The sequence below is a fragment of the Belonocnema kinseyi genome, chromosome 2 (genome assembly GCF_010883055.1).
Source record: "Belonocnema kinseyi isolate 2016_QV_RU_SX_M_011 chromosome 2, B_treatae_v1, whole genome shotgun sequence".
Lineage (NCBI taxonomy): Eukaryota > Metazoa > Arthropoda > Insecta > Hymenoptera > Cynipidae > Belonocnema > Belonocnema kinseyi.
The window spans coordinates 58,074,984-58,090,764 of NC_046658.1; the positions used below are offsets into that span (position 1 = coordinate 58,074,984).

A 15,781-nucleotide genomic window follows, 5' to 3' on the forward strand; every position below is an offset into this window, starting at 1 on the left:
TCGACATTTTCAAGAGCGAAAAAAATCACGATGTCATATGAAACTTGAAATGTTTGGTATTGGATATTCTTGACAGATGACAATACGCCAATTAGCACAAATAGTAAGTTCCGACAGTGCCTACAAGTGTGCCTACTGGCCGCTAGATGGCAATACCGGTTTCATATATATACACCTGGTAAAAATCGGTTCACATTTAAAGAGACTTTACGGAACTACAAAGAAGTTGTAAAAAATTGGGGTTCACGAGAATACATAAAGTTTTGATAAGCATTTTTTCATGCATATTTTGCTAACTGGTAAAATCATGGGTAAAAACGTCGTTACTGTCATGATTTTTGCTTTCATTTTAAATTCTATATACTAATTCTTTGTAATTTTTATGAAGAATTTCAGTTTTGAGTCTCAATTTGAAATGTATAAAGTTTAAATGTCTTCAATTTAAAATTGCTTATTAAAATCCGATTTTCATTATAAAATTGTTTTGTGGCTTCAAGCTTCAACTTACCAAAACACTATAACACAATTTAAAGTGATGCCATTTTGAACAATTTAAATTTGACATCGTCGTTTGATAATTGAATTTAAAATTGTTTAAGCATTAAGGCTCTTACATTGAAACTGTACAATTTAAAACGATTTAAATGTATACCAAACAACTTTATATAGTTGAATTTTTTTAAATTCGCAAATCAAAATTGTTCAAGTTCAAAAGAATCAAAAGCTTTCAATTTGAAATTGTTCAATTTAAAAAAATTGAATGTAAAATTATTCAATTCTGACTTCTTTCGATTCGAAATTATCCAATTATGCAAATTAAGGAAATTATATAATTTTTGCATTCTGTGTCCTTTTATTAGGAATTTTAATTTAAGTGTCTGAATTTGAAATTTTAGAAGTCTTAATATCTTCAATTTAAAGTTGTTTAATAAGGTCGATTATTTTAATCTAGAATATTAAATCTTTCAAATATCCAGTTCAAAATTGTTTAATTAAAATTCTTCCAATTTCAAATTATTATTCTTTGGCCGCTTCAAGCTTCAATTTGCCCAAACAATGAGACGCACTCTGAAATGGTACCAGTTTGATCGATTTAATTGGAAATCATCTTTTGATATTTGAATTAAAAATAGTTCGAGCATTAAATTAGGTCTTTAATTTTGAAATTGTACACTTTGAAATGATTTAAATTTAAAACCAAACAATTTCATATGGTTACATTTTTTACATTCGCAATTAAAAAGTATTGATGTTCAAAAGCATTCAATTTAAAATTGCCCAATTTTGAAGAACTCAACCTTAAATTATTCAATTCTCACGGTTTTCAGGAATGCTAAAGAAGAAATCCTAAGAGATTTATGACACCGAAAGAGTGCAAGATTTGGAGGCCTAGATTTTATTACAAATTTAAAAGCTGATCACTGCTGACTGAAAAAGTGTGCTATTGGGAGAAAATCTTGTAAATAGGGGACTTTAGGCCCTTTAGGGAACTAAACTGAATATAGGACACAATAGGAGATATAGGGAGCGGTCTGTGAGGCCTGTAATTATAGCATGTATACATTCAAATTTAATGTTATTTTTTAATAGCTGAAACTGGTACAGCATTCGGAGGAGGTGCACCAGAAATTTCAAACCGATTTGTCGCCGGATTTCTCTTCCTCGATAAACTAGGATATTCTGCAAGCGCAGGACTTCAAGTTGTGATAAGACAATCCTTTTTCGGTGGAAATTATGCTATGGTTGGATCCGATTTAACCCCAAATCCTGATTGGTGGGTCAGTGTGATCTACAAACAATTTGTTTCTAATAGAGTTTTGAAAATTGCAACTGTAAATAATTTTGGCCAAGTCAGACTTTACGCTCACTGTACTCCTGAAAAATCTCTGTTGAGCAAAGTACCAGCCGTCACAGTATATGGAATGAATCTCTTTAGTTACCCCGTACAAATTATGATTCAGGGAACTCAATCGTCTCCCAAAAATGCAATATTTTTATACGCACTTACTGCGGATAATTTACAATCTAGGTAAATTTTACTTTATTTTATTATATTTAATTAATAATCAGGGTTGCTAAAAATCCAAATGCGAAATTTCCTGACCAACTTTTCATTTTCCCTGGCTGAGTGTTTGTTTCTAAATTTATTTTAAAGACTTTTAATGACAACAGTCATACAACATTTTATAAGGGTTCGTCCCCAAATTACGTAAGAAGGTTTAAGGGAAGGGGAGAGTTTATTCAAAGCTTAATGTTACTGAAAAAATAATAAATCCGCATACATTACAACTTAACGGTATTGCGATTTTAACCAAATAAACTAATTTCAAGCCGTGAAAATAAATTTTCTACAAAAAAGTTGAGTTTTCAACTTTAAAATATGAATCGTTAACTAAAAATTTTATTTTCAACAAATTCATCGAACTTTAAAGTCAAAAAGACAATTGTGTAAAAAAAAGTTAAAGTCTTTAGCCCAAAAAGACAAGTTTTAAACAAAATGGTCAAATTTTCAACCAAAAATGTAATATTTATACCTACATTTAGAACAAATATTTTTACTAATAAAAAATTTCAACAAAACAGTTACATTTTCAACCAAAAATATTATTTTTTACCAAGAAGAATAATAGTCAACCATTTAATTGAATTTTCAAACAACAACAAAATTTTCAACTAAACATGAAATACTTAAATTTTCTCACTAATAAATAAATTTTCAGCACAAGAAAAAAATAATAATTTTGAACTCAAAAAGGTTTTTAGACTAAAATGATGAATCATTATTCAAAAAAATTAAGTGTTGACAAACATCATAGTCCCACTTTCAACAAGGTAGCTAAATTTCTAACCAAAAAAGATAAATTCTCAACGATAAATGTAATTATAGTTAAGATTTCAACCAAAAACAGTTGAATATACCCAAAAAAAACAAATTTTCAATCGAACGTTTGTATTTTAACCAAAAGGATGAAATGCCTACGACAATGGATGAAATTGTAACCTAAACAGTCAAATTTTCAGTCAAGAAAGATTTTTGAGTCAATAAAGAAAAAAATTTGAATCCAAAATGTTGAATTCCAAGCCAAAATGACCTTTCTACAAATCAGTTAAAGTTTCAAACCGAAAATATTATTTTGCAACAAAGGTTTTTTCCAATCAAATAGTGGATTTTTTGCCAAAGCAGTTGACCTTTTAAAAAAAAGACGAATTTTCAAAAAAATGATAACAATTTTATACACAAGATGAATTATCATCCAACAAAAATATTAAATTAAGACTTCCTTATTATTAAGAAATTTTATTTTTTAAATTTAATTTGATTAAAGTTCCGCGTTTGTTTAATTAACAATATCTTGCGTGGGGGAGGGGTATACAATTTTTTAGAAAAACGTTTAATGTAATCTGTGAATTACCTCTGAACTTCAGTTTATCGAGAATTCCCTTACTCTTTCAAATTTTCTCTGATATGCCCTGATCTGTAGCAATCCTGAGGATGCATATTTCTAACAAGTATATTTTTTAGTACAATCAAAATGAATGGAGAAGAACTAAACTTGCTGCCAAACGGGGACTTGCCTCCTTTTAAACCAGTAATTCTGGAAGCAGGGAGACTCATTACTTTGCCTGGTTATTCGATGGTTTTTACTGTGATGCACGGAGTTAATATCTCTGCATGTTCTACGTTATAAGTGATTTTTAAAGAATATTTCATATAATTATTTTTATGATGTACCTAGTATGTATTAAATTTTTATATTACATTTTTATAATTGATTCAAAATTCAGTTTTTTACTTTGATAATTTACTTTCAAAGTTATTAGAATTTTTGAAATTATTTTAGTTATCCCGCTTTGAATTAGAACCATTTTCGTTTTTAATACTTGGAAAAACTAAAAAAATCCATGAAAAAAATTACACATCTCTTATCATTTTGAAAAACTTTTAAAATGCTTTTGCTTTTTTCAATATTTGGCCTAGTTTTAAATATTTCTACAAAAATGTGAGAAAATCTTTTAAAATAGCAACAATTAACTTTTTTCTTCGTACTGAAATAGAAGACAATTCTTCTCAAACCAATCAAAATATCGATGCTATCATTATTTAAATAATAATAGTTGTAGTTTAAAATTATACATTATTTTTGGGAGAATTGAATTCAATCTGATGTCCAATTTCAATAACAAATTAAATTAAATTGATTAAGGATTTATTTATATTAATGATCAGCGTATAATACATATTTAAACCAACGTTTATACAAGTTGCAATCTCTTAATACACATCGTAAATTAAGCTAAAATTGATTAATTTTACAATACATTGTACGCACATCTAAGGATGAAAGGTGGCAGTACAGAGTTAAATTCAACATAACTCATTCACATTTATACAGGTAACTAATTTAAAATTAGGACTGGAATGAATCTTCAAATTCTATAATAGTACTTTTTTCTACTGGTTTAACTCTTTCTGATATTTATTATTCACAAATATTTTCGCCCGACTGACCAACTGCAGTTTTTCTTTATATCGTAATTAATACTAAATACTTTTTTTCAAATACCGAAACATCCCCTTCATTTTTACAGACTTTATACTCTTATGATCTCTGATTCTCCAAATATTAAAAAGGAGAAAAAAATGATACTGCAGTTCGCAAAGATATGAGGTATTGAACCATACTGTAAATATTTTCGTGCAGAGTATTTATTAAAACAAGATCATACATAGTATGATCTCATTCCCTCACACTCTTACCAAGCTACGTAAACATTTTCAAACAGCGAAACTGGACACATACGAGGGAATGATTCAAGCCGAAATGAAGCCACCACCTTGCTTATGATAGACAGATCCTAATTAACGATTCCTAAATAAATAGTCTATCGAATTGCATCGCTTTCTGCGGTACTATTTCGCATGTTTGAAATCCTCACATTCGACGCTTCCATCTCCTGATTCACAACATAAAAGTGGCGATTACCATACCTTGTATTTACACGGAAGTATCTTTATACAAGCTCAATTTTTACTCTAGCGCAGAAATGGTGATGGTCTTGCCCTTGGGATCGTCGAATCGGTCCATTGTGCGAATATCCATGATCATGGTAAGTCCCCAGATCATAATCAAAGCCAAGATGGCAGTGACGAATATTCCAGTCCAAATGGGAATCGACGTGAATCCAATGCAATTGTAGGTGTCACCAAACGATCCTCTAGCATCAAGCTGGATTTGCAGATCCGTAAAGTTGAGGATTATGGAACCGTTTCTGAAAATCGTCTTCTGGGAGCAGTGATACGAGAAATTCCTGGGAACAGATATTCGATCTCTGGAGGTTAGAAGAATTTCGCCAGTGTGGTTCACATCGGACGTGGTGGAATATTCTAGATTTATTAGTCGGTAATATCCGTAAATCAGGGTGAAATTGAATTTAAAGGTTAGCTTCGATCCATCTGGTGTCGTGAAAATCAAGCCGAGAATCGTCGTTCTGTTTTTACGATCAGCATACGAGGCTTCTGACAATTTAGTCAACTGTACGAAATCCTTGTCGTCGGCCATCTAATCAGAAAGGGTTTCATTTAATATAAAGAAGATTAAAGATTTATGGATTAAGAATATGAAAACGATTTAAAAGATGTAGATTTTCAATTAATGATTTCTAACCTTTATGAATGGTTTTTGACTGGCGTAGAAAAGAACTTCTCCACTGGAACTGTTGAAAAAGAGAGAGGTTTCGTTTTCTGCTGCAGCCCTTCGAACTCGTTCCGACCGACTGTAAATGCAAGATCTTCCGGTGAGAGCTGCAATCAAATTTGGACTGGACTCGCGCATTGAGCTGTAAATTTCTGGAACTGTATCCAAGTCCGTGGCCTGGACTAACGCTAATTGATTATCGGCAACTGATTCCAAATCATCGTCCATCGTCAGATTGTACGAGGAGAGACTTTCAAACACTGACATTGGAGACTCTACCGCCGGAAGGTATATCGTTCCAGCATTTTTGATTTTCTTCAAGTTCTGCAAAACAAAATATTCAGAAATTTGTATCAAATAATATGCTGTAAGCTTTCATAGCACTGATTAAGAGAAAAAGTGTTGGAAGAAAATTTCAAAAGATGTTTATGAAACACCTGAACTAATTTAATTCAGTGCTATAATAAACCATTTATATTATTTATAGATGATGCATTTGCGAACTGATAAAATATAAAATCAATATACGTTTTAATTATTATAATAATTTAATTCTGTATTTTTTAAAAATATTTCAAACAATTAATAACTTTTCAGAGTAAATTAACCATTTACATTAAATACCCGGGTGGCCACTTTTTTCGTGGGAAAAAATCCCCGGCTTTTTTCCACTTTGAAAAAAATTCCTGGTCACTGAAATTATAAAAATTGAAGCTGCCAAAATTGAACTCTCATATTTAAAAACTTACCAAATTGCATTCAAAAACTTTTAATTTAATCGTTTAACAATACACAAGATTTATAATGAAAACCTTTTAATCACAATGTTAATTCCATGGGTTTGAAAAAAAAAGTATCTTGCAATGAACCATTCAAAATGATTAAATTTCAATTTCAAACATTTTTATTTTAAAAAAAAGCTATATGTCGGCACTTTAATCGTCGGAAAAAATGCCCGGTTTTTTAAATTTTGGTTTCGTTGATACGAATAAATATACTTTTTGGTGTAAGTACAGACTTTACAACTCAAAATGTTCTCAAAACAGAGGAAATGAGGTGATTTTTCAAAAATAAGAGACTAAATTCTTTTACATAAAATTGTTAGTCAAAATATATTGCATAGTCAAACAAATAGTTGCATTTTCAACCAAAAGAAAAATTTGGAATAAAAATAGAAAATAGTTGACTTTTTAATCAAATAACTGATTCTTGACCAAATGATTGAATTTTCAAACAAAAAATATTGAAATTAAACGAAAAATAGTTTGCATTTTCATCTATATAAGTGAATTTTCAAGCCTACAAGACGAATTATTTAAAAGGCAGTTGAATTGTCAACCTAAAAATGTACACTTTCAACAAAACATAATTTTCAACCAAAAATTTGCATTTACAACAAAATTTTTGAACTTTTAAGCAAAAAGAGCAAACATTAAAGAAAAAATAGCTGAATTTTCAAGCAAAAAATACGCATTTTTTAAAAGACAGTTGATCTTTTTTACAAAATGATAAATATTCAACCAAACAGTTAAAATTTCGACTTAAAATGATGAATTCTTAACAGAATAATTGATTTAAAAAAAAAAGATTAATTTTTCAGCAAAATAGTTGAATTTTAAATCTACAAAGATGTATTTTCGACCGAACAGTTGCATTTTCAACCTAAAATAATTCATTATCGACCAATAATAATCATAAAAAATAAAATAATAAAAACTTTAAATTTCAAACTACAAAGTTGAATTTTCAAACAAATGGTCAAATTTTCAACAAAAAATATTTACATTTTCAACCAAATAGCTGAATTTTCAATTTTTCAATTTACAACAAAATAGTTGAATTTTTAACCAGACTTAATTTTCAACCGAAAGTTAGATTTTCATGATGGGTTATATTAATTCATTTCGCATTTAAGGAAAATAAGGAGATAACGGGTAAATTTCTGAAAAATAGAGGAAAAAAGGAATTCTTTAAAAAGGGGGATAATAGGAGAATAATTGAAAGAGTGAAAATAATGTAATATATTGGTTTTTCTTATTCAATCAATATTTTTTTAATATACCACCGTTTTTACTATATATACCTTTGAAATTGGAAATGACTATTATTTTATCAACTTTCTGGGGTTTCATTTAAAATTAAACAAGATTTTCGGTTTATTCTCTGTCTTCAAAAATTCCCTACTTACCGGCCCCGTGACCACCCTGCATGCACTAATAAAAATGAGCAATGATGCCGTTTATAAAATGAATATTATCTAGCATTTAGTCATTTTTAAACAATTTCTACACGTTCTGTATTGTTTAGTACCATTAAGAATCATAAAAAAAGAAAATTAGACGATATAAAAAAACGAAATAATCTGAGAATTTACTCAAGTTAAAAAAATACCTATAAAAAGTTGACTAAAATTTTTTAACATTTTGCATTTTCAAATCTGTACAATATATAGTGTAATATATTGATTCGACTTAAAATATATTTACAAATTGCTGACTACATCCACGATCAATAACTGTCTGATACAAAATTAAACAAGTATTTGTAAAACTAAAAAGGATCTTTTTTATACAAAATAAAACAATCATAAGTACATAAAAACATGTATTCATTCAATTGAGGAATACAATAATCCATTGGTTATTATTACTGGGCATATAAGCTCGATAAATTGTCAAAAACAAGAATTTATCGGCAAAATCCGAAATGAAATTAAACCATATTTATATATTTTCAACCTTCACTATTAAAATAAGCAAAATATTATGAATATATATACATTGATTCATCACCAAATGTTTGCCCATGGTCACGAGTTGTGGAAATTCAAATGGATACTGACCTCTTTATTTTGCGTGATATCTTCGTTGCAGAAACTATCTCTGACGAAAACTAGTAAGGGTGGCAAGGATTTTCCGAGTTTTCGATTAAGGATTTTCTCAAAATCTACTCGTGAGGTCTTGTAAAGAGGATTTACAGGTTCAGGGGGAGATGTTTCACCATCGCCGCCCCACAATAAAACTGGAACCGAATCTCCCGCAGAAATAACCAAAACGTGACACGCAAACACGAGTCCGAATGTCCAAAGGGATTTTAAATCAGGAATCATGTTTTTTTCGCGAAGAACACTTGTATTTTAGATTTATTCGGCAAAACTTTCGATCGGAGCAGAAGGCACTCGGGACAGCACCTTCGGACTGTTCCTTGTCATATGACCACATATGACAGCGGATTAGCGGAACGGTGGAACACGTGACGACCCCACAACTTCCGGTTGTCAAAGGCTGGAAAAATAGGTTCGATAAATCGATTTCATAAATTTATTTCGTATATATTCCTGTTTATAAAACGTTTTGCTGTATTTTAAAGTGTATGGAATGGTGTTAAATGTCTGAAATTGTAGTCATTCGTAATATTTTTTAAAGAAAAACGGACGGGCAACGACTGCGCATGCGTATGGTACGACTCGATTTAAATAACAGATAAGATCGGCATTTACTAATAAATATATATCTTTTTAACCATTATCAAATTTTTCAATAGAAATAATGTTTAATGATTGATTCTGAACGTGAAATACTATATTTTTCTGAAAGCAGTAAATAATCCTATAGGGTTCTTAACAAAATAATTCACCTAATCTATACAAAACTAAAGTAGAATCAGATACTGCAGGACTGAAATAATAACTTTATTTGTTTATTAATATAAAGTACATCATTCTCATTAAATTACAAACACTCTTTACACAATTAAAATAAAAATTAAAGTTAAAACAATTTTTCAACAATAGTCATTTAGCTTGAAGACTTCGAATTCTTGGTTCAAAATATTTTTTTCTGTTCTGTTAAACTTGTCAACTTGGATTATTAATTAATGAGATATCGTAGCAGCCTAAAAGCTCTCGCAACAGTTGAATACGGATGATTTTTCACGAAAATAGAAGAATGAATTGTTTTAAATAAAACTTCTGAAGTTACTTTATTAAATTTCAATACAAAATGCTCAAAATCCTCAAGAGCCCAAGTCGAAATATTTTGCATTTTCAACAGAGTAGTTGAATTTTCAACCAAGAGAGATCAATTTTCAACACAAAGGAGAACTTTCAACAAAAAAGTTGAGTTTTTAAGTTAAAAAGTCGAATTGCTCAGGAAACAATGGACTTTTAACCCCGAAAGATTAGTTATCAATCAATATGTTGGATTACAAAAAATTTCAATGGGAAGTTATATTTACAGCCAAATATTGGAGAACTTTCAGACAAGCGACCATTTTTTAACAAAGTAATTGAAGTTTCAGCCAAATAGATGCATTTTAAAAAAGAATGGATTTTTAACCAAATAGTTCAACTTTCAAACAAAAGACACAAATTCTCAACAAAACCGTTGAATTCTTAAGCAAATAATTGAATTCCTAACCAAACAGTTTAATTTTCAAGCAAGAAGAGGAGTTTCTTAGAAGACAGTAGCATTTTCAACAAACAGGATTTTCAACCAAGAAAGATGACTTTTGAATTTTCAACGAAATGGTCTAATTTTAAAATAAAAAAGATTAAACCTCAACAAAAAACAATAGTAACCAAATCATTTAATTTTCAAAACAAAAAGAGGAATTTTTTAGAAGACAATTTATCATCCTCAAAAATGGAATTTTCAAAAAATAAATCTATTTTAACTAAAAGATGACTTTTTAGAAAAAAAAGTTTATTTTTAACCTAGAAACATGACTTTTCTAGCATAAACGAGGAATTTTCAATCCAAAAGCATAAATTTGCTATATAAAAAGGCAATTCTGAAAAAAAAACACTTCAAATTTCTACCAAACAAGATGAATTTTCAACAAAATAATTAAATTTTTAACCAATTATTCGAATCTTATTATTGGGTTCTTTTAACTTAGTTCGAATTTAGGCAAAAAAACAAACAAAAAAGAGTGGAAAAGGGGAAGTTTCTTGAAAAGAAGAGGGAAAGGGTAATTGGAGAAAGAGTGTGTACAGACTTTTTGAATTTGAAATTCGATTAAAAAAAATTAAAACAGAATAAGAATTCACGAAATTGTTCAATTTCAAACGCTATATTAATTTAAAAATTTCCCAGTATAAAGCTTTAAGAGAAATCATTCGACCTTTAATGTTCTCGACTACAACGGTAAATCTTTTATTGTTTTGAAATACAATTTTAAAAGTTTAATTGTAATTAAAATTGAAACTAAATATAGGGAACTTCTGAGAAAAATGGAAAAAGGTCGATTAGTCGTATTTATATTTAAAAAAAAGTTTTAAAATGATTTATATTTATTGTTACAAAAGTAAAAAACAAAAAAAAATTGATAATTTCATTAAACAGAGGAATAACTTCAAACGGTCGGTATTAAAAATTTTCACACATGTTTAAAAGCTTTTTTGTATTTTTGTTATTCTGTGGCGATGCGTACCAAAATTTTGGTACGGATAGCTAGATTTTTTCAGTAGGCTTAGCAGGGCGTGGAAAAAAGACTATTTGTATCGAACTTTTGGTAAAAGTAGTATCATTTTTTCGGTACGTGTAGTCAATCCCTTTTTCTTATTGTCTATTGTAGAATTTATGATTCAATAAGTTTTTAAATTAAAATTCTGTGTTTTTATTTGCTTCTTGAGAAAATGAAATCTAATAAAATTGTCAAAAAAGAAGATGAGACGGTTATGTACACAGTGAGTGTTTACCAAAGTTTTTATTTCGTTTAATTAATGATTAATGAATATAATTCCAATTCCAATAAAAGTTGGAGAATATTACAAAACACCAAGACCTCATCCATGGAGACCAAATTTAAGTTACGAAAACGTCAAACTACATCCTCTGTAAAATGAACAACTTGCAAGTAGATTTACTTTACAAAATTCCAAAAAATTTTATATTAATATATCTTTCACTCTCGAATTTAATCCATCGGTGCCAATGACAAATCTTTTTGCGTATGCTTGTTACACTCCAAGCGGAATGGCGACGGAACCCCTGAAATTTCCAAATTTAGTAACTGGATTTGAAAGGAATCCTGCTCATGCTGCTATAGCAGCTTTATATACAAGATACACTCCATATGAATGGGTTCAGAATCAAATTCATTTGTATAATGAGGCCGATTCTAATACACACTATTCTAAAAAATTGAGAAATGACACAGTGTGCATCATGCGGTAAACATTGAATTAAATAAAAAATAAAAATATTGAATATTTTATTCCTAATTATTTTATTTGCCACTCGAATCGCGAAGAGTTTTATAAAAAGCTATTCAGGACCTCGAAGGACCTTTACACATTGTTCAAGAATGTTTATATCACAGAGAATTCAGAACGGGTGGTCTTATATTTTTTAACTCTCTATCTAATTTGCATAGAAAAATTAATTTGTTGTTTAAAATGAATAAAAAAGAACGGAACTGTTCTACGATGAAACCGAGCAAGCTTTGCTGAAGGGAATCAAAACAGTTCGAAACTTTCAGAAGCAATTGGAACAATTTACCGACAAATGCAAAAATCAAGTACAATTTTCTTCATCAAAAGAGGGTCTTCAATTTGAAATTAACTTTTAAAATTCGATGATTTACAGCTAAGAAAGGAAAGAGCCTCTCAAAGCGAACTCGAACTTGACATAAGGAAGAAAGAAACTTGTTGGGAATAGACACAATGTGCCATCAATTAAACAATTTTAGTCGAGGACTCCAGTACTATGGAGGCATTGAAAAATACGATAATAGGTGAACGAAGGGATAATAAACTATTTTTAAAATGTAAAATGGAGAGATCAAGGTCTTGTCAATTACGAGGTGAAATCGAAGGTGTTATAAACTCAGTATCTCAAGAAATTTGGGACGCCTGGGGAAATTCTAACAACGCTTTAGCCAGAAGGTTAACCGAAATGGTCGAGGCCAAGAGCAAACTGCAAATTCATTTACAGAGAGTAATACCCACATTTTTATAAATAAACTTTCAAATATTTGAGAGATGAGTTTTTAATTTGTTTTTAGATTCAAGAACAAATCTTTAACAACGAAAAGAACAAAGAGTTGATGAAAAACGCAATCATGGATAAAAGTACGACATTGAAAGTCGCTCACACGAGATTAGAGGCTAGAAGTCAGACTTCAGTCTGAACTTGTAGGTGATTACGCCCAATTAAGGTACTTCCAATTACAAAATTAACTTGAATATAAATATCTAAGACAAATTTCATAATATTTTGCAGAATGGTCAAAGAGGTTGAGACTATCAGCGCGTTGATACACGAATCCAATTTACAACTGTTGTGTCCTTTTGATTTTGATTAAAATTGTATTCTCGCAATGAAAAAGAACCTCTTCAAAAATATATTTTTTATTACAACGCTTTCAAAAATTTTGTGCCTATGACAAAATGATATTATATACAAGTCTGCGCATCTCTTAATAGTCAAATCAAGAGTCGCGTTTTAAACAAAAATATCCTTACTATCATTAGATTACTTATTGTTAAACGAAACAAATCACTGATATCCTGCTTTGCTTGTAGTGCAAAATACTCGCAATAGAAATATCTTTTCTATAATACACGTCAATTCTTGTAATTACCGTAAAAACTATTTGAGCTTTTGCCCGAGGAATTGAGCGAGCTTCTCTTTGGGAAAAGGTAATTCATACTAAAAACAGTCTAATCAGTTTTTTGAGAGCTCCAAAGCTCGGTTCCGCGATTTGCGCATCACTTTAGATTGAATTCGTTGAAACAATCTTATTTAAATGAAAGTTCCTGTACACGGCTCTTCAAAAGACGAAATAAAATTGCTTTAGGGGATTTTCAATCCCTCAATCGACGTTTCGCGTCCATTTATAAGCTGCTACTCTTTCGAATATTCGATTCGTGGCGACTTCGTCGTCATATTCTTCCTTCAGGTAGAGAATCTTTACGTTTTCTTGCGGGTAACACTCGAGAACGTTCCACTTCTCAAAAACCTTTAGAGAATTCTTGATTGGATCGACGCACAAACTCTCACCTGAATAAAAAAAGTTGATTGTTATTTGCATTTACTGCATTGAACTAATACACTACAATGCCAACATTTTTATAATTTAGAGGGTGGCCATTTAAGACCCGGAAGAAAATGACTGGTTTTCCCCCGGTAATTTAAACTTTCAATTTCAAATAAAATTTACAATTTAAAGTGTTCAAGAAAAAATGTTCAAACTGACGAATTTAACGTGAAAAACTTATAGATTCGAAGCGTTAAAAAATAAAAATTAAACATTCAATATTGTAATAATTCGATACTTACAAAATTTGAGAATCTCCAAAAGTAAAATATTTAAAATTGCACTTTCAAAGCAGAAGCCATCAAAATTGAGAAGTTTTTATTTCGGGGAGTTTTCTCAGAATAATCATTTTAAATTGTTAAAGAATTTTAAATGTAGAAGACTGAACGATTAAAATTGTATAATTGATCAATTTTCAACCCATTATTATATTCAATCTTGCACATTTTTAATTTAAGTATCTTTTGATTGGGATTTCAATTGTAAATGGTGCAATTTTGAACAATTTAAATTTGGTTCAAATTGTATAATTTTGAACAATCTGAATTTAAATAAAAAACATTGAACATTCCGTTCACAAAGTTCTTTTAATTTTAACGATTTATATTAAAAATTATTCCTCCTAATTTTAAAGAAAATTTTATTTAAGAGGTAAATATTATAATTTAAAAAGACTTTGATTATAATTTGTTTAATAAACTTTAAACTGGAATTAATTTCCTTTCAAGCGTTCCTCAATTTTAAGTGTCCAATTAAAAAAAAATTATCTGTAATTATTAGATTTTGATCGTTTTGAAATAATGATTATTCAAATTTTTTAATTCAAAGTACTTTAAATTAATGAGGGCTTTCTATGTGACATAGATTTGAAGAATCTGATTCGGCTGAACGTCGGAATCTTTCAAATTTAATTTTTGTCAACATCGAACAGATTGGAAATTATCTAATTTATCATGTTTCGATCCAAAATTATTCACTGTGAAGGTAATGAATTATAAATTCTTCAGCTGCTAAAGCCTTTAATTCTAAGTTATAAAATTTTGATCAATTTAAATTAGAAAAGTAAGAATTTTATATATTCCATTCTAAAAGGATTGTAAAATATTTTTAAAGTGAAAAGTGGCTCATCGGCAGGTATGAAGTAAACATTCAAAACTGCATATTTTCTAATTACCTATAAATAAAAGTTAGGGAATTAAACAATTAAACATTAGAAACTTTAGAAATATTAAGCTCTGAAAATTAAACTATTTTATAATTAGTCTTAAGAATTCAACAATTTTAAATTAAAAGCGCTTCAAAATTCCCAGTCAGAAACTAAATTCACCGTCCAACGGGTTTTTCCCGGTCCACAAAAATTCCCAGTTTCCTCTTGGTCGAGTTGTGCCACCCTGAATTTATTCAACTCACCATAATTAACTGTTCCTCGATCAATATTTGTCTTAATTTCACCGAGGATTTCATTTACCAAATCTCTTTCAGATAAAGACCTGCCCACTAATTTTCTTAACGAGAAAGCACTAAACGTATACGTATCTATTAAAGGTCTGAGCAGTGTGTGAAGGTATTCCATACGACTCGAATGCTCAGGAGAGAGACTAAGCTGCAATATAAAATAAAGTTTTTTTCTGGCAAGAAAAAGATGTATATTTATGGTGAAAATAAATTGAAAGAGTCTTACTTTGTACTGAATTTTTCTAGTACGGTACGTATTCGAGTATTCTTCATCAGAACTGTCATCGAAGGTCCTGGCGTATCTTCTGCTCCACAATTCTTCATCTAAATAAGCCTCTTCTTTTAGGGTGATGATGCCGGTTGAACAAAGAGTTCCAAGAGTGTCGATTATCACGTGTCCCAAATCCTGGCAAGGTTTACAAAAAATAAATTCGTACTTGAGAATATCACAGACTTCAAGTGCTTTCTCTACGACAACATCTTGGAAAACGTTCACCTCATTTTCCGCTATAGCTTTCGGATCGTTGATTTCAGATTTCAAGGCTGCATAAATTCCAGCAACTGAAAATTGATTTAGTATTTATATC

At 29.8% G+C, this 15,781-nt stretch overlaps 3 protein-coding genes and 1 pseudogene across 7 annotated transcripts in view; 2 read left to right on the top strand and 2 right to left on the bottom strand.

The window, feature by feature from the left end:
* LOC117168290 (heparanase-like) overlaps positions 1-3,775 on the top strand; it is a 9,098-nt gene extending 5,323 nt beyond the window's left edge. For both annotated transcript variants that reach the window (XM_033353813.1, XM_033353815.1), the window contains exons 6-7: positions 1,591-2,029; positions 3,524-3,775. In XM_033353813.1, the coding sequence (XP_033209704.1) occupies positions 1,591-2,029; positions 3,524-3,689 (605 nt within the window). In that variant the 3' untranslated portion in view covers positions 3,690-3,775. The remainder of the gene's footprint in view (positions 1-1,590; positions 2,030-3,523) is intronic.
* Positions 3,776-4,444: 669 nt separating this feature from the next.
* On the bottom strand, positions 4,445-8,911 carry LOC117167318 (V-type proton ATPase subunit S1-like). The gene is made up of 3 exons (XM_033352156.1): positions 8,539-8,911; positions 5,667-6,020; positions 4,445-5,561 (listed from the first exon to the last, which is right to left on the bottom strand). The coding sequence occupies exons 1-3, from the start codon at positions 8,803-8,805 to the stop codon at positions 5,031-5,033; spliced, it is 1,152 nt and encodes a 383-aa protein (XP_033208047.1). The 5' UTR covers positions 8,806-8,911; the 3' UTR covers positions 4,445-5,030.
* Positions 8,912-11,365: 2,454 nt separating this feature from the next.
* LOC117182679 lies at positions 11,366-12,830 on the top strand (annotated as a pseudogene).
* A 204-nt stretch (positions 12,831-13,034) lies between these two features.
* LOC117167842 (glycerol-3-phosphate acyltransferase 1, mitochondrial) overlaps positions 13,035-15,781 on the bottom strand; it is a 32,020-nt gene continuing 29,273 nt past the window's right edge. For 3 of the 4 annotated variants that reach the window (XM_033353047.1, XM_033353046.1, XM_033353049.1), the window contains 3 exons: positions 15,421-15,755; positions 15,150-15,342; positions 13,035-13,702 (listed from right to left, as the gene is read on the bottom strand). In XM_033353047.1, coding sequence (XP_033208938.1) covers positions 13,515-13,702; positions 15,150-15,342; positions 15,421-15,755 — 716 coding nt within the window. In that variant the 3' untranslated portion in view covers positions 13,035-13,514. The remainder of the gene's footprint in view (positions 13,703-15,149; positions 15,343-15,420; positions 15,756-15,781) is intronic. The other variant, XM_033353048.1, reaches the window with a different exon arrangement.

What these genes read in the sequence shown, in the direction of transcription:
- LOC117167318 (XM_033352156.1), bottom strand. Translation starts at nt 8,805, where the DNA reads ATGATTCCTGATTTAAAATCCCTTTGGACATTCGGACTCGTGTTTGCG. An exon ending in ATATCACGCAAAATAAAGAG is followed by an intron (nt 6,021 to 8,538) that starts GTCAGTATCCAT and finishes TTTGTTTTGCAG; the next exon opens with AACTTGAAGAAAATCAAAAA. An exon ending in GTCAAAAACCATTCATAAAG is followed by an intron (nt 5,562 to 5,666) that starts GTTAGAAATCAT and finishes CTTTCTGATTAG; the next exon opens with ATGGCCGACGACAAGGATTT.